At 44.9% G+C, this 23,661-nt stretch overlaps 2 protein-coding genes and 2 long non-coding RNA genes across 16 annotated transcripts; 1 reads left to right on the forward strand and 3 right to left on the reverse strand.

Annotated features, from left to right (window-relative positions):
• Nucleotides 1-239: 239 nt before the first annotated feature.
• On the reverse strand, nt 240-7,090 carry LOC123085867 (DEAD-box ATP-dependent RNA helicase 52C). The gene is made up of 6 exons (XM_044507583.1): nt 6,241-7,090; nt 6,052-6,135; nt 4,745-4,987; nt 1,768-1,935; nt 1,515-1,628; nt 240-1,170 (listed from the first exon to the last, which is right to left on the reverse strand). Exons 1-6 carry the CDS (start codon nt 6,946-6,948, stop codon nt 685-687), a joined length of 1,803 nt encoding a protein of 600 aa, XP_044363518.1. The 5' UTR covers nt 6,949-7,090; the 3' UTR covers nt 240-684.
• Nucleotides 2,673-4,738, reverse strand: LOC123085870 (uncharacterized). Of its 2 annotated transcripts, none has more exons than XR_006440042.1 (2): nt 3,223-4,738; nt 2,673-3,069 (listed from the first exon to the last, which is right to left on the reverse strand). It is a non-coding gene; the product is annotated as an uncharacterized lncRNA (long non-coding RNA). The 2 variants fall into 2 exon arrangements; XR_006440043.1 differs by having other exon boundaries at nt 3,187-4,738.
• A 640-nt stretch (nt 7,091-7,730) lies between the features above and the next one.
• Nucleotides 7,731-12,080, forward strand: LOC123085869 (uncharacterized). 12 transcript variants are annotated; one of them, XR_006440034.1, is made up of 5 exons: nt 7,731-8,388; nt 8,634-10,089; nt 10,232-10,533; nt 10,605-10,796; nt 11,643-12,080. It is a non-coding gene; the product is annotated as an uncharacterized lncRNA (long non-coding RNA). The 12 variants fall into 12 exon arrangements; XR_006440036.1 differs by having other exon boundaries at nt 8,634-8,786; nt 8,882-10,533; XR_006440038.1 differs by having other exon boundaries at nt 8,634-8,786; nt 8,924-10,533.
• A 9,152-nt stretch (nt 12,081-21,232) lies between these two features.
• Nucleotides 21,233-22,905, reverse strand: LOC123085871 (uncharacterized). Its single transcript, XM_044507584.1, has 2 exons — nt 22,435-22,905; nt 21,233-21,334 (listed from the first exon to the last, which is right to left on the reverse strand). The coding sequence occupies exons 1-2, from the start codon at nt 22,903-22,905 to the stop codon at nt 21,308-21,310; spliced, it is 498 nt and encodes a 165-aa protein (XP_044363519.1). The 3' UTR covers nt 21,233-21,307.
• Nucleotides 22,906-23,661: the final 756 nt, after the last annotated feature.

The raw sequence follows: 23,661 nt of genomic DNA on the forward strand, positions 1-23,661 counted from the left end.
CGTTGGGAAAATGCAATGAGTAAAGCACCATGCGCCAAAAGCTTTTTACCGGATTGGATATCGCTTTTTACCAGATTGTATATCGCTGCCGGGTGCAGCAAGCCACACTTTCTATCTAGTTTAGATCACTAAAGTAGTGATCTAAACGCTCTTATATTTCTTCCTCATAAAGACTAGATAACTTATTCTTATTCGTTCCAGCCTGACCTTGCAGTATACACATTACAACAGGATCTAAAGGAGCAAGGACTACAGATCCTCCGACCTCAACCTGGGTATCAAAACTCAAATCTCGGACCAAAATCATTCACAGAAGCACTCTCATTGCAAGCTCTACAACTAACCGAAAATGAGACATAGACCAAGGAAATGCGGAGAGAAATTCCACATCAAGCGCTGTCAGTCTGCCAACACCAGCTACTATTATCCCTAACAAGGAATTTCAGTCTCTAGAAATCCTATTCCTAACTGCGAACCTCGGTGTGTGCTTGAAAGTCCTCAAGATTCTCTCCATAACGGATATCTGAAGATAAGACTACCTTGGTTGTAACCAGAAGAAAAGGGGACGACACAGTTCACTCATACTGTCGCTGCATCTCAGCTCCTGCCAAAAATGTATATCTAATAAGAAGCTAGAATAAAAGCAACCTAAACTTGATAGACCCTAAGCGAACAACTGCAACATTAATCCCAGGCACTGGGAGCTCCAGCACCACCATAGCCACCACCCCCGTAGCTGCTGCCTCCAGCATAGTCACTGGCGCCACCACCCTTGCCAAAGGAAGAAGATTCCCTACGGAAGTCACGGCCACCAAAGCGGCTCCCACCTCCGGCACCACGTCTGTTCCTTCCACCACCACCACCATAGGATGGGCGAGCTGCATAGCGAGTAAGCCATGCAGGTACCTCCTGATTAGATTCTTGCATTAGGTCAGCTAGAGACTTTGCCATCGAAGAGTTGTTGTCATTAAAGAAAGCAGTCGCAATTCCACTTTTTCCTGCCCTCCCTGTACGACCAATCCTGTGTACGTAGTCATCAATATCATTGGGGAGATCAAAGTTCACAACATGAGCAACATGAGGAATGTCGAGGCCCCGGGCCGCCACATCAGTTGCAACTAGAATTGGAGTTTGACCACTCTTGAAGGATCTCAAAGCATATTCTCTTTCCTGTAAGGATCGGTACACCAATATGTCAGAAAAAAACAGCCCTGATAAGACAAACATCTTTAGTTTCAGAAGAAAAAACGTCCAGTATTTATCCACAAGTAACAAGATTCAAGACTACAGGAATTTTCAAGCAAATCAGTAAATAAGTATCTGCTGTGTGATAGCAATAGCTGAAAGTACAAAAACTACAATAATCTGCCAAACAAACCAAACAGACAGTAAATTGGCGATATTTATTTGATGGCAGCAACTGACCGACTATTACATCATTCCAGAGAACAAACAGAAATAAATATGCTCCAAGCAAAAATGGGAGGTTCCGAAGGAAAAAATAAAGAATAAACCTGCTGGTTTCTATCACCATGAATAGAAGTCGCTGGAAATCCATTCGTACACAACCAGTTCTCCAGTGAGTCGGCACCCCTTTTGGTCTCCACAAAGACAAGTGTGAGAGCTTGCTGCAGCAAAGGACAGGAGAAAAATGAGCACTAGGATTAAAGATCTGCATTATCTACTGATCTTAAGAGAAACTAAAGAACAACAAAACATCAGGGTAAGTGATTGAATAATAAAAATAACGGACAGTCAAAATATTACCTTCCCTTGTTCTGAACTGTCTCTTTGCGCATGGAGCAGATCCATCAAGTGACTTCTTTTATCTGCCTCCTGTACAAACTCAACTCTCTGGGCAATCAACTCAGTACTTGACCCGACCCTTCCAACAGCCAGGAATATGTAGTTCTCCAGAAAGTCAGATGCCATTCTCTGTGTTCATTAAGAATAGCCTTGATGTCATTAAGAATGCAAACTAAAAACTTTTGACATAATAAAATAATTAGAAATCATCCGACATGACAAAGGTATTCACAACAAACCCAATTGAAAACTCAATAAGTCAGCACCAGGACACAACTTGCCTAGTTACATCAATGCCAGATCAGTCAGGAAAAGATATTTCAGTAAGGTGGGCAAAATGCAGTCAGGAAAAGATAATTTAACCAGAAAAAAAATAAGAACAAACTTTCCAGCCTATCATGCACATAAAACTTCTCCCATAAAAAAATATGACGCTGATATCTACCAATACTTTCACAGTTCAGCATCTTTTGAACAGACATTCCTGAAATATGTAAATATATTCATGGAGTTGGCATAACTTTCTCTTCAGAGAGCATGTGCATGTTACTAATTTCCATTCACACATACAGAAATAGAACACCCTAGTGCCGAGTGCCGTCACAGAATGAGATTTATATGATGCTAGCGATACTGCATAAAAGAATCTCCGGTGCACGTAGTAACATATAGGCATATGAGAATCATTGTTACTGTTGGACTACAAGCCGAAGATTTTCTACAATATTGGTTTTTTGATGTTCATATAGTTCACTAACAACACATGGCATGTAAATCTAACTACTTTCCCTAAGCTCATCCAGCATAGATCTAAGGTTAACACCATTCATGGAAAAGACTAGAGGGATACGCGCGCTTGCGCTGCGCCCATTTTTCCGTTGGTTCGTTTTGCTTTTTCTGTTTTGTAGTAGTTTGCTGCTCTGGTGGATTTTTTGTTTTATTTTTTGGTATGGTGTGGCAAGGCGGTTGAGCATTGTTCTGGGGCGTTCGGTGCTCTTAGGAACGGGTGTTTTTTCGAGGTCTGCAGTCAGATGACACTTTCTTGTCAAGTAGTCAGTTCGTGTTGTTGTTGCTGGATGCCTGCTCCGGTGGTTGGGTCCTCATAGTGGAGGCGCGGGGCGTGTCGATCCCATGGCTGGCGGCGACTACAGGGTAGCAGCTGGCCGCAGCACTCTGCGGCGTTGTCATCCCTCCAATCACGCCGTCCTGGTCTCGTCCTCATGGTCGAGCGTGCATCCTCGTCAGGTATGGCGTTGTCGCTGCCTGCCGTACCCATCACAGAGCACCAAGGAAATCAGGAAGATTTATCAATTGGATAACACCATCCAGTATAAGACGCAACAGCACATAAGCCGTGTAAGCACGCGACGAAGCAACAACCTGAGCAAGCAGGAAGCAAGGGGCAGCAGGACTCACGGCCAAAAGAGTGAGGAGAAGACACAGCCGTCGTGTGCACCGTCATGTAGTTCACGTCGAGGCAGATCAATAGGATGATGAGCAACTCCTTGCGAGGGCTTCGGCGCTGGCCGACCCAAGGTGACGGGACGTAGCCGACGCGGCGGCTGCAGCCTCGAGGCAAGGACGGGGCCGGCATGCTGCTGCGGCCCGAGTTCCACATCCCACATAGACACAACCTCCGCCCTCCTGCATGCGCCACCACCCCCTGTGACCGAGCACAGGTGAAGGAGATGGGAGGGGGGCGGGGACGGGATTGCGGCGGAAGGAGACGGCGGCGTGGAGCGTTGTTTGTTCAACAAAAAGAAATAACATGAACTATATATACGAATAGGAAGAGACAGTCAGATCTTTTTCCCTAAAGAGAAGATCCGCCTAACAAGAAGCATCGTGGCTAGCGTAGAAGGAACAAAAAACGAACAGATGAACAAGCAGACCAAACCCCACGAGCAGCCGCCGCCCCCCACACCTCCACCAACCCAGCAGATCAGAGAGGCCGGTGCAGAAAGGAAGACGGCAGCAACAGGACCCCAGCGACAGGAGCAGCTCACCCTCCGGAAAGAACAGCACACGCAGCAGCCAACAAGAACAGGGCCGCCCTCCACCGCGAATGGAAGAAAAGGGCAAGACACCCAGCCGCCACCGCCTATGCTATCGGGAGAGACAACGCTAGACCAGAAGGGGGAATGTATCCGGTGCACCCGCATTTGTGGTGCTACCGGTGCACCGGATGCCATAGAATATTTTTAAAAATCTGAAAAAAATTCTAGCATGTTTCATGTTAACATAATAACATCAATGTATGATGTCACAAAGTTTCATATAAAAAGTTGAAATATTTTTTGAGATACCAAAATAACAAATTTGACACCAGTGCAATAATGAGCCAAATCTAAAGCCCAAGTTATGTTATGTACTATTCAGTGTTGAATTTGTCATTTTTGTTTTTGGAGTAATGTTTCGAATTTTGACTTGAATTTTTGTGACAATCTACATTGATGTTGTGCAAGTGTGCTAAATTTTTTTCAGAATTTTTGAACATTTTAAAAGCACAATATGAGTTCGGTGCACCGGTAGCACCACAAGCTCCGGTGCACCAGATATTTTCCCGACCAGAAGGAACCAGCTACACAGGGTAAAAAGGCCTCGCACGCCCCAGTTAAAAGCCCATTTATAAACCGACCATAGGCTAAACTGGGCCCACATACCGCCTAAACCACCCCCGATCAACCAGAGGCTCCCATTTCGTGGGAGCTTAGTATCTGTACCGATGCCATACTACCTAAAGAGTAAAGCATCAGACAAATATATGATATATATCAATAGGGGGAAACATATTAACATAGCAACAATAAAATACGGAAGTATAATCAAGGGCTCAGATTTAATAGCAAGAACCAATCATTTAAATAGAGTGGAGATGCTTCTTAAAATATTTATATATCATCAATATAACTGCAGAAATGTGGAATAAAAAGCTAACCTGTATTTCTCCCGGGAATGTAGCGCTAAACAATAACGTCTGCCTGACACCTCGTGGAGGCATGTCCATTTGCTCAACAATTCTCCGAACTTGCGGCTCAAACCCCATATCCAGCATTCTATCCGCCTCATCAAGGGCAAGGTATCTAATCGACTGTAAGGATACTCTTGCCCTTTCCAGTAAATCAACCAAACGACCAGGAGTAGCCACAAGAATGTCAACACCCCTCTCAAGATCTCTCAACTGGAAAATAATGAAAATCGAGTTTATGGTACAATAGAAATTTAAGTAACTAAGATTACTGCCAAGTATACGGAAGCAAATATGCCGCCACGTTAACTAGCTATAATAACACATCAGAGGGATCATGTGTTACCAAAGGATGCCTAGCACCTCATCGCTAGTTGAAAACTCACCCAGATTGACTAGTCCAATTCTTCAACTTCTACTTTGAGTAGACTTTGTGGTGCATGAATCACAAGATCCAGGACCACTGTTATCATGAGTGATGTTTTGAATTAAACTATCAGCATCATCCTTCACATAAAGCCCATTTTCCCAACGTTGTTTCACTAGTAATGCTGAGAGAACTTTGTGGCAACAACAAAAGGTAATACAGCAGACAAGCAGCACCTGTGCCATCTAACACAAAGTCCGACAAAACTATGGGGAACAATGGGATATCGACAAAACAACCCATAATCAGGTAGGTAACAGACTTATGATCAGGATGACGAACAAAAAGAGAAATAGAAAGATAACTCAGTGCTGGCACTAATGAACATAACAGGAGGCATGTTGCTACAGAAAGAAAACAGATTTTGGACGAAGAAAGAATTGCATTTCGAAAACATACGATCAAGCACTAAACCGTCACCTTGCATAGAATAAAGGACCATGTCTTTCTAAATATACAAATGGACCTGCCAAAGGACATACTGTGTAATATGCTCAGCAACGAAGGATGCAGGCACATGTTCAGTTGTTATTTGCTAACACGAAATTGTTCGATACAGTATGAACAAATTATAAACATACCTAACAATTTTATCAGTTTATGGGAATCACCTTTGCATTGCAGCAAAATTAACTGTAACCATATGCAATGCATGCACCCAGCAATTCCACAGAGACCATTAACATCAGAAGACTTGCACAGCCTCTGTGAAGAACTGACTGCATATCCTACTATGCATATACAGATATACTACACTCATACTGAAATGAGTTCCAGGGCAGAAATTTTATAAGAAACAGACAATTTTCAGAACTTGAGCTATTAGGGCCAACGACAGACAGAACCTGACCTGCTGGGTAATAGGGGCCCCGCCATACGCAACCACTACCCTGACACCTGTCTGATATGAAAATTTTCTCGCCTCTTCATGAATCTGCAGCACAAGGCAAGCACAACGAAACAACTATCACACACATGGCGCAGGAGATTAACTGGGCGTAATATCAAACGCCAAACAAGATATATACACGACCATCACCTGCATTGACAGCTCTCTTGTGGGCGACAAGATGAGGGCAAGAGGGCAGGCGGTCCTACTCCCGCCCCGCTGTGACCGCTGCATGGGCGGGCCCCGCATGATGCCGCTGATGATGGGGAAGCAGAAGGCGGCCGTTTTCCCCGATCCAGTCTGCGCGCAAGCCATGAGATCTCGCCCAGCCAGCGAGATCGGGATGGCATGGCGCTGCACGGGCGTGGGCCGCACGTACTTGCACCGGCGAATGTTGTCGTTCAGCGCGGCGCCGAGGTCGATCTCCGCGAACGTGCCCACGGCGGGCGGAACCTCCCGGCCGCTGGTCTCGACGGGGATGTCCTCGTACGCTTCAAAGTTGATCCCCGTGTTCTGGTGCTCGTCGAAAGGCACGGGCTCCGCCGGCACCTCCTCCTCGTCCCCGAAAGGGTTGGGCTCCCGGTCCCACCTACGAGGTGGGGCCCCGCCTCCCCCGAACCTCCCACCGACGCCGCCGGTGGGGCGGCCGAGGAGGCCGGGCGCGGCGCGCGGGGGTGGAGCGGAGGACACCGGAGGCGCGTTGGAGGAGCGATTGCGGAGGTGGGGAGGGACGTAAGAGGAGCGGTCGGCACGCGCGGGGCCGTTGGATGTGGCAGGCGCCGCCGCTGGAACGGGAGCAGGAGGGGCCGGTTCAGCGTCGGCAACGTCGGCCCAGGAGGTGCGGGAGGGGGCCGCCATGGTTAGATGGGATCTGCGCGGAGGTGGAGGTGGGAGGAGGCGAGGTGGGCACTGTTTTTTTTTCAGGGAACGGCTTTCTGCGGTATTTCGATCGGTGGTGGTTGGGTGGAGTTTGCGGCTAAAACGAAGTGTGCGAGACGGAAAACCTAAAGAGCATGTCCATTCCATAGACGCTTGTATAGGCGCTTAAGGATTATTAAAAATTAAAAAACACTGTCTAGTGCGTGCACAAGTGCCTCACCTTCCAACGCTGAGATGTTGCGGGATGCAGTTCTCTCACGTAAAATCAATACCATATCAACTGGAGCGCCCGCTGTCAGATTTGGGCAGCGCTGCCGAGCAGGCGCCAGGAAAATTCTCCTGACGAGTGAAAAGGCTGGGATTATGATCCCTAGCGCTTATCCTTAGCACCGCATTGTATATGCCCTAAGGCACGTCCGGTGCACATATCAGACACACAAAACTAAACCGTCTGTGAACACAAATAACAGAGCCGACTATTTTACCGCATGCATCAAAGGTATCACTACAAAACAGTAAAATCTATTTGGTAGTCTCCGTTCCACGGTTTATTTTCGTCCCACCTTTATCTGGTTTATTTTCGTCCCTCCCACCTCCTAGGTAGTCCCCTTCACGTCAAAAATATCGAACCAACCCATGTTACGAGAGAGCGATACTCCCCTCCATGCCAAAAAAATCAAACGAAAATAAATGGACGAAAGAAAACCAGCGAAAAAAATTGGACGAACCAGGCTCCTTCGCAGGGAAAAAAACCAAACGAGGCCGCCAATCCCCGGCCTACCTCTCCCAACTCCCTAGCACTCCCGGATCTCAAAATAAACTCCCTAGCACTCCCTCCCTGCGCCGCCGCCCATCGATCTACCACCTACTACGGATCAGTCGGCCACCACAACCTCCCTTCCCAGTCGGCCGCCACAGCGCCACCACCCCCTCCCCCGGCAGCCATGCACATCGGGAGGCGACCACACGCTTGGTGGGTCTCGGCCTCCCTCCTCTCATCGTCCAAGGCCAGGAGCTCCCTTCCCTGACCGATCTGACGGAGAGAGGGCTAGGCCTTGCCACTCAGATGGTTGATGTGGCCAGATCCGACCGGGGGAGCCGCCATAGAGCCGACACCTCGGCGGCACAGCATCAACCCGACAGAAGGTGGGTGCTCGAGCTCATCCAGCAGCTCGTCAACGACCAGGAGGCCTCTACCTCAACTGCAACCGTCCGTGGATCTCTATTGCAAGCACCTTGTATCTATTGATGTTCTTCCGCCCATCTAAAATCCACATGTTTTTTACGGGACCTAAATTCCACATGTTATATGAGTGGTACAGCTGCATGGATTGGCGATATTATTTTGGCTTGGATTCAAAGTGGCAATCTGGCGATATGAGTATTTGTACAAACCGCCGAGGACCTCAAATTCACATGGTTCGTGCTTCTTTACTTACAAACTCTACATATGACAACCAGCAGATCAATTGGTACCATCTCTGATTTCTATCATCATGTTGCTTCATTTATCTGCATATAAGTTTCACTGGATACATGGATTTAACATACTACTTTTTTTAGTCGGCATCAAACTTGGTTCAGGTGGCTTTTTATTAAAGAAAGTTATGTTTCTAATATGTACTCTGATCCTAGATCTCATACTTGCTTTTTTGGCATAATAGTTTCAGGCCTGATGAGTATCAAATGTCATGAGAAATTCAAGAATTGCATGGGAAGGGTAAAGGCGACTAGCAGATTGGGTTCTCCAAGGAACGCCAATACGAACTCACTTTTTGCAACACACATGCTCAGCCAATTGGGCAGCCAGCTGGGAGGTAGACAATACATTTTTCCTCTTTCACAAATAAAATATTTTGATGCTCAAGATTGGATATTAAGGCATTATTTTAAATCAATTTATTGATCCAAGGTCATGGAAAGAACTATTTTTTTCTCTTGTTGCAATACACAGGCTCAAAGGTACAGGTGCGCGAACCCCTACTTATATATAGGCATTTTCACGTGTGTGTTGGAGCTTTGTCTGATCGTATATGCTGATTAGTGCATGGGTCCTTGATTGAGAATGCTTCGATGGATAGGGGATTCCATGAAAGAGTTGGTGTGGATTAATATCCTTCGGGTTTTTGCGTGGCGTGGCCCTGACATTTATCAGGGACTAGAATATATCTGAATTGTGTGTAGCGATTGTCCATCTACTTAGTTATTGTAGGCATTCTGTTTCACATAAATATAGATATATTTGAATCATGAGTAACTACATGTCCACTCTTCGTCCAAAGTTTTTGCTTATGCAATATGATTGGACTATTTAGTTCGCATCCTTCTCCCTTTGCAGATTATAATGCATTTTGAAATTGTTCATGTGCTTCATTTTTGCACTCTTGCTACTCTCTGGAGAAATTATTTGCTCTACCTAAAGCATGGCTCCTATGTTGGTATTCATGGCCAATCTAGCTATTTTATGTTTAGTAAATTGTTTGCACTAATGTACAGAGCCTTCTAATTTTTTTGATCCGTCCCAGTATCCTGACCCATTGTTTGCATTTTACTTACACATGCTCTAGAAATTACACAGTATGTAGCACAAGATTATACTGCTGAATTGTTGATGATATTAGTGGGCTCAATCTTGTGGTGTCCTTACTCTGAAAACAACATCCGACATCGATGATTATTGTTACCCCTACAGATGGTTAGATTTTGAAGGCTCTGTACTCGAAATCATATGGGAATTTCATGTTGTTGCATCCAGGTGCTGGAATTCCTCACATTGGAGTGAAAACAATTATGTCTATGCATGTAGCAGCAAGGTGAGCGCTTGTAATTATTGCAAGACTTATTTTCTAGCAAGTTAATCATGGCCCTACTAACATGCTCGGTGATTTGGACAATATTGTTTTTTTGGGGAGGTTGGTACAATATCACACTCACCCTAATTGGAATGATTAAATATTCATGATCCTTTAAAGTTTCCAGGATACTTCAATCCTTATTTTTTACTGAACACTTTAATTCAGTCACAAAATTACACACTAAATTGTGAGGGTTTCAGAAATTTGTAGCACTTATCACCTTTTGGAAAACTGGAAGTGGGTCATCAGTAGGGATTTTGTTGAGGTACTATCATGAATTAACAGATGATATATTTTTTCTATTGATTTTTTTGTGTAAGAAATTCTGGACCTTATATATTATGGATACATAGAGTTTTGCGGGTAACCTGAATTACTATTTTTGTCCTTTCCGAGCTCTTTGTTAGGACTTAATATTGGGTACATCCGTCGTTGAAGTATAAAGCAAAGAAGCACACAACAACTTCTGAAGCCTTCTTATATTTTCGGATCCTTGTCGAGTCTGTTCAGTCATATAATGATACACCACTGACAGGGGATGAGGCAGGGGAGGGGTGCCGTTATTGCATACAAGACATGACTTCCACTACAAGAAACACTTAAGAAGAATGAGTGCCTTTTAGGCCCAGGTCATATTCAAACAACAATTTGCTATCATGCTCTCGCCATTGCATTCAGCTGTATGAGTGCATACAAGCTTTCAATTCAGGTTAGCTCTAACAAAAAATTGGCAGAATAACATTTTGACACATTTAACTGACTTCTTGATTTTGGTGGCAGCATGAAACACAGACACATGATATACTGGTAAAATAGTTAGGGTCTGATGATTCATGAACAAAAGATTCATAAAATTGGTTGAATCATTTAAGGAGCGAGAACAGCAAGTATGTGATGAAAAATTATTTCCCATGGTTGTTTCACTCTTGGTTCAGGGATTCTTGCACATTATCAAAGTAGCAACTTGTCAAGGTGATGTTCCTATCTTGTTTATGCTAGACGTAGTTGTTTATTTGTGACATCAAACAGTTTACAACATTAGAGATTTTTACAAAATGTGGTAATTGTTCTTTCACAAATTTCTCAAGAACAATAATAATTGGTTGCCATTTTTAATCCTTTGTAATTTGTAGTTTATTTGAATATTACAGAAACGGTTGACATCTAATTTGCCATCATGTTGTTTTACACATAATTTATTTATCTCCTTTCTAATGTGTAAATGGTTAATACTGAAGACTCATTTTGTGAATTAAGGATCATTTAGAGAATTTAATGACTATAGTTTTCATGTATGGTGTGCCTCCCTTGAGTTGGAGAATATTTACAATTTCATCAACATGCAGCTATAGTGTTTGACCAACACAGTTTTGCCCGCAAAACTTTTATTCTTTCCTTGTTCTGGTTAGTACCGGTGTAGATTTTCTTCTTATAAAAAATAATAAAATATAAATATATTTTCATTGTTACGAGAAAATTAGATTGGTCACAAAAACATGTTACTTCAGCAACAGTTATTTTTCAACTGAAATCAACTTTGCTTACCAGGCGCTAGCTATCCCCGACAACATATTTGCACTCTGATTATACTTGAGCAGTAATATCACGCAATGGTTCTGTTCCCTCCTTGCATTTACCTCTCCTTTCTTGATTTTGTCCTTAAATGATGACTAGATATGTCCATGGATAAAGTGATCTGATGTACATGAGGATCGTAAAGTTATATGTTCCACATGATTGGTGTTTAATCACCAAAATGTGTATACCCTTGTTTTCCTGACATGGATGAACCTGATATGGGTGTGTTGTCTGTTGCAGGTCATTGCCAAATGCCAACCAATGTGCCAGCATGGGACCGGGGAAAGGGAAAGACCATGGAGGTGCAAGTCTGAGATGAAGAGATGGCGACACATAATTGAGCTAGAGGCAACAACACTCAGGCCAACAGAGGAAGGAGATGGAAGGAGGAAGAAAAAGTCATGGCCGTGGGGATAAGAATGAGTGGCTCACACCATTAGTACTAGGGATAAGGTTGGTAAAAAAGAAAGGAAACATCGGCATTGTGTGAGCCAACATGAAACGAGCGCGGTGTGATTGGGGTTGGCCGTTTTGAATCGTTTTCCATTCAACTACTGGTTGCTCGGTTTCAGCAAAAAAAAATTGAGTTGCCAATAACATATTTTTGTATTTGATAGTATGATGTGTGTTAGTTGATTGTCAAAAAATATGCATTATTTAAGATGTGCATTGTTCTCAGTTTTTTTAGCTCCTGTCATTTTACCTTTTAAAAAGCCCGTGGCAACGCCCGGGCATTCTACTAGTTGAGCTAGTTAGAGCCTCTCACAGTGATTTGACGTTTTCAACCGTTAGATCGGATGTCCAACGCTCCAGATTTTTGTATCCCCACCGAGCAACAGCATGGTTGCCTCCTTTCTACCACGGGCCAACCCATAGTAAAAGCGTTGCTGCTCCGGAAATATATCTGGGAAGCTTATCGTTAATCGGGCCACATGAGCGAGTGACAGTTTTGGGCTTGTAAGCCCAGTTCGTCCTAATTATACTCATCACATTCGTGCAGGGTTGGCCCTTTGGAGAGATGGAGTAGTATGTAATCCTAAAAAAAGATAGAGCAGTGAACAATAGTCATAGCGGCGGCAGAGGGAGACCACACGACGGAGAGGAGATATGATGTGGTTGCCCGGACTCCATACCCTCTGTCCCGTCCCCGTGTCGTGAAACAGTTGAATCTGAAGAAGCAAGAGGGAGGCGGCGAAGAGTGTTGTATCCCTCGATGCCATAGTTTGGAGCATGGCAATGCCTCGAGTCTCACATGTCTTCTACTTCCACCTCTGTGCCGATCAACATCATTCTATAGGTTAGGTCGATCCCCTATTACCTATACAATTTATCCCCTTGTCATTATTTTCGAGCTCCAATTAAATCATTGGTTTATGCTTTGATTTTTGTTCTTTTTTCCTATTGCAGATTGTACATTGATTTAGATTGTTAATTACGTCGTAAACTAATATAAGAGCATTTAGATCACTACTTCAGTGATCTAAATGCTCTTATATTAGTTTATAGAGGGAGTGGATTTCATTTGGTGGCAGTCCTGCTGGCTTGTGGTGGAAACCTATTTTATTTTCAAAGTGTTTGTTGGTGGATCCATAAGAGGTAGATAGAAAGGTGCATCTGTTGGTTCTGGTAGACCAGTGCAAGGACTTCCAATCATCATTCAAGCTATGTGATCATTCAGGATATTACAGTTCCAACTTTCAACTGATAAATTGTTAACCATTGAATTACTTGGCTTTTGTTATTTAGTATATATAGATGATGTGAAAGGTAATAAGTTCAAACTACAATGTGTCGTTGAGGATCGCTGAGAGGGTAAGTTGATCAAACTTATATAATGTTGCACTTTAATAGTTGCAATATAGAAATTCTAATTTATAGTGACTTTGTTAATGGAGGTTGAAAAGATAAACTGTCATAATGGGAAGCTTTCAATGTGTCACTCTGCAAACAACAAGAATGGAGCCATTAAACCATGGGAGTTTCTAAAAATTGTTTTTACTAATTACTATAGTACAAGAGCCAATAAAAAAATCATATAACCATATAAAAGCTAAAATAAAAAACAAACTGCATGGTGACAGTCTGACTGAAAAATGACAGCAAGCAAGGGCTCATCATGCTTGCGTCCCACATGGTAAATGAAAAAAAGTAGAGAGATAATACAGATGCACTTTGCAAAAAAAGTGTCTAACTTGGAAAATTGGCTCATCTTTTGATTTGTTAGTAAAGCACTATATGAAAAAGGGAGTACGCTCGAGATAATGATGCATTGATCTTAAGAGTTTGAAGACATTCTGTCAAGAACACCTACTGAGATTTTTCTCTCAAGAAAACGCAAAGAATTTTTTGCTTTTCATTTGTTACAATCCTCCAACGAGGTACATAACTGATGATGATAAACGGGTAATTAGTGCACGTCCCATGCCTGGGGGATGATGTCGCGAAGGCCAGCAGCTCCCGCCTTGGCCCAGAGCGACGCCTCCTCCTTGATCCTCACAACAAGGTCTTGCGCCGAAGGCAGGGCGCCCTCAAAGACACAACTATTGCGGTGTTTCCAGATCATCCAGGGGGTTAACAAGGCCATGGAGGCAAGGCATTTACACATGGACCATGGCGTGCCCTGCTTGGCAGTGTGCCACCAGTCCAGGAGGGAAGGTTCATGGCTTGGTGGCGTGCATGGCATGCGCAGCCAAGCGATGATGTCCTGCCAAACTTGCCTGGAGAAGGGGCATCGAAGGAGCAGATGGTCCATAGTCTCGAGGTCCTGGCAGCACAGGAGGCAAGGGTCGTGGTGCTGCAGCCCACGGCGTTCCAAGCGGTCGGCGGTCCAGCATCGGTCTTGGTCAGCGAGCCGGTGGAAGAAGCGTACCCGGGGCGGCGCCCAACTCTTCCATATGAATTTCCAAGACACGCAGTGGATTGATCCCTGGAAGGTAGCCTTGTAGCAGGATTTCGTGGTGTATGATCTGCTCGTGGTCCACTTCTAATGGAGTTGGTCAGGTGATAACCCACAAGTATAGGGGATCACAACAATTTTTGAGGGTAGAGTATTCAACCCAAATTTATTAATTCGACACAAGGGGAGCCAAAGAATATTCACGAGTATTAGCAGTTGAGTTGTCAATTCAACCACACATGTAAGACTTAATATCTGCAGTAAAGTATTTAGTAGCAAACTAGTATGACAGTAACGGTAATAGTAGCAAAAGTAACAGTAGTAGTTTTGTAGTGATTGTAACAGCAGTAGCAACGGAAGTAACTTAGCAAAGATCAATATGTGAAAAGTTCATAGGCATTGGATCGGCAATGATAATTGTGTTGGATGATATTCATCATGTAGCAGTCATAACCTAGGTGTTGGTGTCAAAACCGGCAGATCTCAGGTAGGGGGTCTCGAACTGTGCGCCTAAGGATCGATGGTAACAGGAGACAGGGGACACGATGTTTACCCAGGTTCGGGCCCTCTTGATGGAGGTAATACCCTACGTCCTGCTTGATTGACTTTGATGAGTATAGGGGTTACAAGAGTTGATCTACCACAAGATCGTAATGGCTAAACCCTAATTGTCTAGCGTGTATAATTATGATTGTGATTGCCTCTACAGACTAAACCCTCCGGTTTATATAGACACAGAAGGGGGCTAGGTTTGTACAAAGTCGGTTTACAGAGAAATGAATACTCATATCCGCACGCCAAGCTTGCCTTCCACGCAAAGGAGAATCCCATCTGGACACGGAGGAAAGTCTTCTATCTTGTATCTTCACGACCCATTAGTCCGGCCCACGTTGCATAGCTCGGATGCCCAAGGACCCCGTAATCCAGGACTCCCTCAGTAGCCCCTGAACCAGTCTTCGATGATGACGTGTCCGGCGCGCAAATTATCTTCGACATTGCAAGGCGGGTTCCTCCTCCGCGGATCTCCAAGCATCTGAACCAAAGGACTGTATTCGGATCTACATCTTCGGTCTTCGGTCTTCGGCTTTACATTAAATGTTATATCCTTCGGCTTCTGAGCCATCGCCGCTCCAGCTATAGGCATGTATTCTGTATATAGTCATACGTGCTTATAGAAAAGAACTTGCATGGCATCTTTTGTCCTACCCTCCCGTGGCAACGGGGTCCTAATGGAAACTAAGGGATATTAAGTCCTCCTTTTAATAGAGAACCGAGACAAAACATTAGCACTTAGTGAATATATAACTCCTCAAACTATGGTAATCACTTGAAGGAATCCCAATTATTTTCACCTTGAGGGATGCGGATCATAACTCGTAATAGGTGTCTACAACTTGTGAGATAGGATCAGGGACACATATATTCATGAAAACATAATAGGTCCAGATCTAGAATCATGGCACTCGGGCCCTAGTGACAAGCATTAAGCATAGCAAAAGTCACAACAACATCAATCTCAGAACATAATGGATACTGGGGATCAAACCCTAACAAAACTAACTCTCTTAGATGATAATTCATCCAACCCATCACCGTCTAGCAAGCCTATGATGGAATTACTCACTCCCGACGGTGAGCATCATGGAATTGGTGATGGAGGAAGGTTGATGATGACGACGGCGTCGAATTCCCCTCTCCGAAGCCCCAAACGAACTCATCAGCCCTCCAAATGAAAAACAGGAGGTGACGGTGGGTCCATATCATAAAACACGATGAATCATTCTCTCTGATTGTCTCTCTCTGTGAATAGGTATATATAGAGTTGGAGTTAGGGTTGCTGGAGCTCCAGGGGCCCCACAAGCCTGGGTGGCACGCCCTAGGGGGTAGGCGCACCCCCAGGGCTTGTGGCCCATGGGTGACCCCCCTCTGGTATATTTTTCCTCCGGTATTTTTTATATATTCCACAAAAATTCTCCGTAAATTTCAGGTCAATCCGAGAACTTTGATTTCTGCACAAAAATAACACCATGGCAATTCTGCTGAAAACAACGTCAGTCCGGGTTAGTTCCATTCAAATCATGCAAATTAGAGTCCAAAATAAGGGCAAAAGAGTTTGGAAAAGTAGATACGATGGAGACGTATCAACTCCCCCAAGCTTAACCAATTGCTTGTCCTCAAGCAATTCAGTTGACAAACTGAGAGTGACAAAGAAAAACTTTTACAAACTCTGTTTGATCTTATTGTTGTAAATATGTCTAGCCAATATTCAGGTTTTCAACAATGATTATGAACTAGCCATATTCACAATAGCATTTAGGTCTCACATTTACCCATATCAATAACATAATCAACTAGCGAGCAATAATAACATATCTCGGATGGCAACACTTTTTCAGAACAATCATGATGTAATATGACAAAATGGTATCTCGCTAGCCCTTTCTGAGACCACAAAACATAAATGGAGAGCACCCCTGAAGATCAAGCACTGACTAGACATTATAATTCATGGCAAAGAAGATCCAGTCACACTCATACTCAACATCAATTAAAAACAAAGCATAAAAATGACAATAGTGCTCTCCAGCTGGTGCTTTTAATAAGAGCATGATGACTCAACAATAAAAGTAAATAGATAGGTCCTTCGTAGAGGGAAGCAGGGATTTGCTGAGGTGCCAAAGCTCGAAGCTTTTTAAAATAGAGATGAATATAATTTTGAGAGGCATGCTTTCATTGTCAACATAACAACCAAGAGATCTCACTATCTTCCATGCTAGACACATTATAGGCGGTTCCCAAACAGAATGGTAAAGTTTTACTCCCCATCCATCAACAAACACACTCCACGGCTAGCTGAATTCACGGGTACCGTCCATACCAACAATAGTCCGGGGGGGAGTTTTGTTTCGTTATTATATTTTGATTTGGATTTTGATCATGGAACTGGGCATCCCAATGACAAGTGAATAAAGACTCATCGTGAGAATAACCTACCTAGCATGGAAGAGACTGCCAGTCCCCAGCCGCTACATGAGCGATTCGGGCATACAAAACAGGTTATTATTTGAAGGTTTAGAGTTTGGCACATGCAAATTTACTTGGAACGGAGGTAACCACCACATATAGGTAGGTATGGTGGACTCATATGGAACAACTTTGGGTTTAAGTAAGTGGATGCAGAAGCAGTATTCCCGCTTAGTACAAGTGAAGCTAGCAAAAAGATGGAGAAGCGACCAATTAGAGAGCGACAATGGTCATAAACATGCATTGAGGTTAATCAACATTGAATACATGCATGAGTAGGATATAAATCCCCATGAACATAAATATCATGGAGACTATGTTGTTTTTGATTCAACTACATGTGTGAACATGTGCCAGGTTAAGCCACTCGAATCATTCAGAGGAGGATGAAGGAAATACGCCCTAGAGGCAATAATAAAGTTGTTATTTATATTTCCTTATATCATGATAAATGTTTATTATTCATGCTAGAATTGTATTAACCGGAAACTTAGTACATGTGTGAATACATAGACAAACAAAGTGTCCCTAGTATGCCTCTACTTGACTAGCTCGTTAATCAAAGATGGTTAAGTTTCCTAGCCATAGACGTGTGTTGTCATTTGATGAACGGGATCACATCATTAGAGAATGATGTGATGGACAAGACCCATCCTTTAGCTTAGCACTATGACCGTTTAGTTTATTGTTATTGCTTTCTTCATAACTTATATATGTTCCTATGACTATGAGATTATGTAACTCCCGAATACCGGAGGAACACTTTGTGTGCTATCAAACATCACAATGTAACTGGGTGACTATAAAGATGCTCTACAGGTGTCTCCGATGGTGTTTGTTGAGTTGGCATAGATCAAGATTAGGATTTGTCACTCCGTGTATCGGAGAGGTATCTCTGGGCCCTCTCGATAATGCACATCACTATAAGCCTTGCAAGCAATGTGACTAATGAGTTAGTTATGAGATGTTGCATTAGGGAACGAGTAAAGACACTTGCCGGTAACGAGATTGAACTAGATATTGAGATACCGACGATCGAATCTCAGGCAAGTAACATACCGATGACAAAGGGAACAACGTATGATGTTATGTGGTTTGACCATTAAATATCTTCGTAGAATATGTAGGAACCAATATGATCATCTAGGTTCCGCTATTGGTTATTGACCGAAGATGAGTCTTGGTCATGTCTACATAGTTTTCGAACCCGTAGGGTCCGCACGCTTAACGTTTGATGATGATCGGTATTATGAGTTTATGTGTTTTGATGTACCGAAGGTAGTTTGGAATCCCGGATGTGACCACGGACATGACGAGGAGTCTCGAAATAGCCAAGACATAAAGATCGATATATTGGAAGGCTATGTTTGGACATCAGAATGGTTCCGGATGAGTTCGGGCATTTACTGGAGTACCGGGGGTTATCGGAACCCACCAGGGAGTCAATGGGCCTTATTGGGCCTTAGTGGGAGAGAGGAGGAGGCGACCAAGGTGCCCCCCAAGCCCAATCCGAATTGGGAGGGGGGTTGTCCCCCCTTTCCTTCTCTCCCTCTCCCTTCCTTCTTCTCCTACTCCAACTAGGGAAAGGGGGGAAACCTACTCCTACTGGGAGTAGGACTCCCCCCTTCGGCGCGCCATGAGAGGGCCGGCCCTCCCCTCCTCACCTCCTTTATATACGGGGGATGGGGGCACCCCATAGACACACAAGTTGATTGTTTAGCCGTGTGCGGTGCCCCCCTCCATAGATTTCCACGTCGGTCATATCGTTGTAGAGCTTAGGCGAAGCCCTGCGTCGGTAACTTCATCATCACCGTCATCACGCCGTCGTGCTGATGAAACTCTCCCTCGACTTCAGCTGGATCTAGAGTTTGTGGGACATCACCGAGCTGAACGTGTGCAGATCGCGGAGGTGCCGTACCTTCGGTGGTAGGATCAGTCAGACCGTAAAGACGTACGACTACATCAACCGCGTTATCATAACGCTTCCGCTTACGGTTGTGATGCCCCCGATTCAATCGTACACTAATCATACACGCAAATGTGCACGATCAAGATCAGGGACTCACGAGAAGATATCACAACACAACTTTAGACACAAATGAAAATAAAACAGCCTTTATATTACAAGTCAGGGGCCTCAAGGGCTCGAATACACAAGAGTCAGTGAAAGCACATCTGAGTACAGACATAAGTTGAACAAAGATGCCATAAAAGGCTAGCACAAAAGCAACACGATTGAAGAGGCAAGGCCTCCTGCCTAGGAGCCCCCTAACTACTCCTGGTCGTCGGCGGCCTCCATGTAGTAGTAGGCACCCTCGGGGTAGTAGTAGTCGTCCATGGTATCGTCTGGATCATGGGCTCCACCATCTGGTTGCGACATCCGAGAAGAATGGAAAAGGGGGGAGAGGAAGCAAAGCAACCGTGAGTACTCATCCAAAGTACTCGCAAGCAAGGATCTACACTACATATGCATCGGTGTCAACAAAATGGGTAGTATATGTGGACTGAACTGTAGAATACCAGAAGAGAAGGGGAAAGCCTAGCCTATCGAAGACTAGCATCTTCAAGCATTCTTGCAACATCAGAAGAGATAAGAGTGGCATAAAGTAAAGTAATAACAGTGTTATCAACCTCGGACATAGATCCTTTCTCAACTCCCTGCGAGAAAGCAATCCCAGAGCCATACTATCCAGTTATCACCTCAAGTATCCAGTTCTAGTTGTATCAACCGGGATACAACTCCAAGTGTCCGTTACCGTAGGACAGGCTATTGATAGATGTTTTCTTCCCTGCAGGGGTGCATCAACTTACCCACCACGCTCGATTAACTCCGTCCGGACACACTTTCCTGGGTCATGCCTGGCCTCGGCCAAATGATACGCCGCAACCCGACCTAGGCTTAATAGAGAGGTCAACACACCGGACTAAACCAATGCCCCCAGGGGTCTTGGGCCATCTCCATGGGAACTCCTGCATGTTGCGTGGGCGGCCGGTGAGCAGACCTAGCTACCTCCTTAAAAGGCAGGAGCTTACTAGTCCAACCCGACGCGCGCCGCTCAGTCGCTGACGTCTAATAAGCTTCGGCTGATGCATACGACGCAGAACGCCCATACAATGCCCACGTGATGGTTAGTGCTATCAGGCCAGAGGCCCCTCAGATCAAATATCCAAACCGTTAGTGTGTTGGTAGTGCGGTCACGAGCAGAGACTCACGAAAGATGTGACCCCGTTGCCCCGTCTCGAGGACTCACGACAAGGGCTAAGAGTGCCCGGCCACGCCTCGTATTCAACTCCCGGGTACCCTCCAGGTCAACCCGTCTCCACATCACTCGCGGGTACCCCTCAAGGTCGATCCGTCTTTCCAAGTAACAGTTGTAGAGTCCAAGTATCCGTGTGTCCAAATACCAGGGGGGGAACCCGAGGAATCACCCTCGGTGAATTCCACTCGATGTAATCATCAAGGTGAACATAAGAGGAACCACCCTCGAGGTTCACACTTGAGGGGTTGCACGACAGAGTCATATTAGGAGTGGCCAAGGAGGAATCGCCCTCGATGACCACGACCGAATAGCTACACTACAGAGATCTCATCAGGAGTGATGTATGAGGTACCATCCTCGGCACTCGATGGTAACTCTATAGAGTCGAGCAACAAAAGGGGCGTGATGTGATGTGAGGTGTTGGGCTCTGGTCATCGATCACGTTGCTCGAGTCATCGATGATGAAGCAGGGGCAACAAGGACAAGGTGGGGATCACTGATGGATCACTAACCAACCTATACTAAGCAGTTTAGGATAAGCAGGTAAGGTAACAATAAGCAGGTTACAAAAGCAGGCTATGCATTAGAATAGGAGAAAACAATAACAGTAGCAAAATCTAATGCAAGCATGAGAGAATGGAATGGGCGATATCGGGATGATCAAAGGGGGGGCTTGCCTGGAAGCTCCATGGAAAAGGAAGAAGTGTCGTTGTCGACGTAGTCGATCACCGGGGCATCATCGGCCTCGGGGTCTACCGGAGAGAAGAGGGGGGAGAAACAATAAATATAAGCAAACAGGTGCAACACTAAGCATGACATGACAAAAAGTAGAACTAGGATCGACCTAACGTAGTACTACACGTTGCAGACGAAGGGGATAAACATCTGAGGATGAATTCCCGCCATTAAGTGGGTTCCGGACAGAGGAAAAGAGGGGAAAAGTTCCATGTTTAGGATGATAGGGGCATGTGACAGATGAACGGACCACATATTCGGATTTATTGAATTTTTCTGAGCAACTTTCATGTAGAAAACCTTTTCATCCGAGATACAGTTTATTTTCTATGAATTTTCAAAGTTTTAAAACATTTTCTAGATTTCTGGAATATATCTAAATTCGAATTTAAACAGTGTATTACTTTTTATACACACACGCAGCTAGCCTATTAGAATGACAGGTGGGGTCCAATGGCTGAGTCAGCATACATAGTCAGCAAGTCCATAGTCAAAGTGTGAATAGTGGCCATGGGGCCTACTTGTCATTGACTACTATTTTAACTAAAGGGTTATTTAGTGTGAGGGACCACCTGTCACAAAACATTAGGCTATTTAACATAAAAAGTAGCTGCCCTAAACTAAACTAATTAGTACTAACTAATCTGGATAGGGCCGGCCTCATACCCAGAGTACACGCACGCACACCACACAACACACTCGGCCATGGCAGTGGCCATGGCCTGTAGCAACAGCAACCGGCGGTAGCAGTACCTAGCAGCAGCGCATAGCAGGAGCAGCTAGTGGGAGCAGGACATCACGATGACAAGTAGTAGCGGCAATAGTCGAGTAGCAACAACAACAAGAAGTAGCAGGGCGAGTGCGAGAGCCGCGAGTGGCGCGGGCGCTCGGCCAGGGTGCAGTGGGTGCACGCACGCGTGGACGGACACAACCAGGGGTGAACGAGGGCGCGGGCTGCAGCAGGCATGTGACGGCGGGCACGAGCGTACACATGCGGCAGGGGCATGCGGGCGCGTGCGTGGACGCGATGCTTCAGCAATGGCGGCCTCAGCGAGCGCAGGCAACATACGGCGACGGATCGACGGGGCAAAACAGGGGAATCAAGGGAGGAGCTCACAGTGAGCACGAAGGCGAGGTCGGGGAGGCCGGAGGTGGACCGGAGCAGCGGTAATCGACGCCGGACGCCGGCGATGTACGCGTTGAAGACGAGGTCGATGGCGAGTGTACGGGCCATCCTTGCTCGATTCAGTGCTCGGGGTAGACGAAGTAGACCGCGACAGTTCTCCTGGACCTCTTGGCGCGACGAGAGGAGGCCAGTGGCCGCGACATCGACGACGACATGGGGACGGCGGCGCTCGGGCGCGCTTCCGATTGAGATAAAGAGATGGAGGAATAAAGAGGGGATTAGGGTTCGGTGAAGGGGGCGTGCGGCGGTGTTTTGTAGGGCACCGGGGAGGTCGGCGATGGCCGGCACGTGGCCCTGGCCGTGGGATGACCGCCACGGCCACCCCCTGCATCCAACCCTCCACTGTAGCATAAGGAAGGAGACTCTTGGGAGGTTGGGCTGGGCCTCTACTTTTTCCTTCATAGTGAGCCAAAAGTGCATAGAGCAATTTCAGTTTTACATTTCTGAAAAAAGGATAACTACTGTTTTGTATTTGAATAAGCTTTCAAACCATTTTTGTTGCACATGGAATTTGTCACACAATTACCACGGAATAATTTTAAGCTAGGAAAAGAAAGTTTGGGGGCAAAAGGAGTTCAATAATTAATTTTTTATTTTGAAAAGGTCAATTTATTTCTTGTTCGACCACTTATAATATTTCTAGGGGCATCTTAGTGATTCAAACAGATTTGATTTCTCCAAGAAAAATACTTGGGGATTATTTGCAACATCACGGACATTTTTTTTGCATGATAGAAGAAGTAAACATTTGATTTGTATTTCAAATGGAATTTGGCTTTGATTTTCATCAAGTGGCAATTTAGTTTGAAAAACATGACGATGTGGCATCATTAAAGGGGAGATCACTATAGCATGATTCTCGGGGTGTTACAAATCTCCTCCACTACAAGAAATCTCGTCCCGAGATTTAGGAGGGGAAGTGAGGGGGAAGCTATACGGACGGATGTCTGAAAGGTTCGGCATCCGATAGTTATCTCAAGGAAGGAGATTTTAGTAGCACCACGAAACGCATCGAGAGTGATATAATGAGGTTCAACAAGTTTCCATCAGGTAGGCATCCAGTTGATGCCTAAAACAGGTGATGAAGGGGTTTAGAGCAATGAAGAATAATGTTGCCTCTGATACCAGAGTGAAACATGGTGAGAAGGTTAGCTCGTG

The sequence above is a fragment of the Triticum aestivum genome, chromosome 4A, assembly GCF_018294505.1.
Source record: "Triticum aestivum cultivar Chinese Spring chromosome 4A, IWGSC CS RefSeq v2.1, whole genome shotgun sequence".
In the NCBI taxonomy this organism is placed as follows: domain Eukaryota; kingdom Viridiplantae; phylum Streptophyta; class Magnoliopsida; order Poales; family Poaceae; genus Triticum; species Triticum aestivum.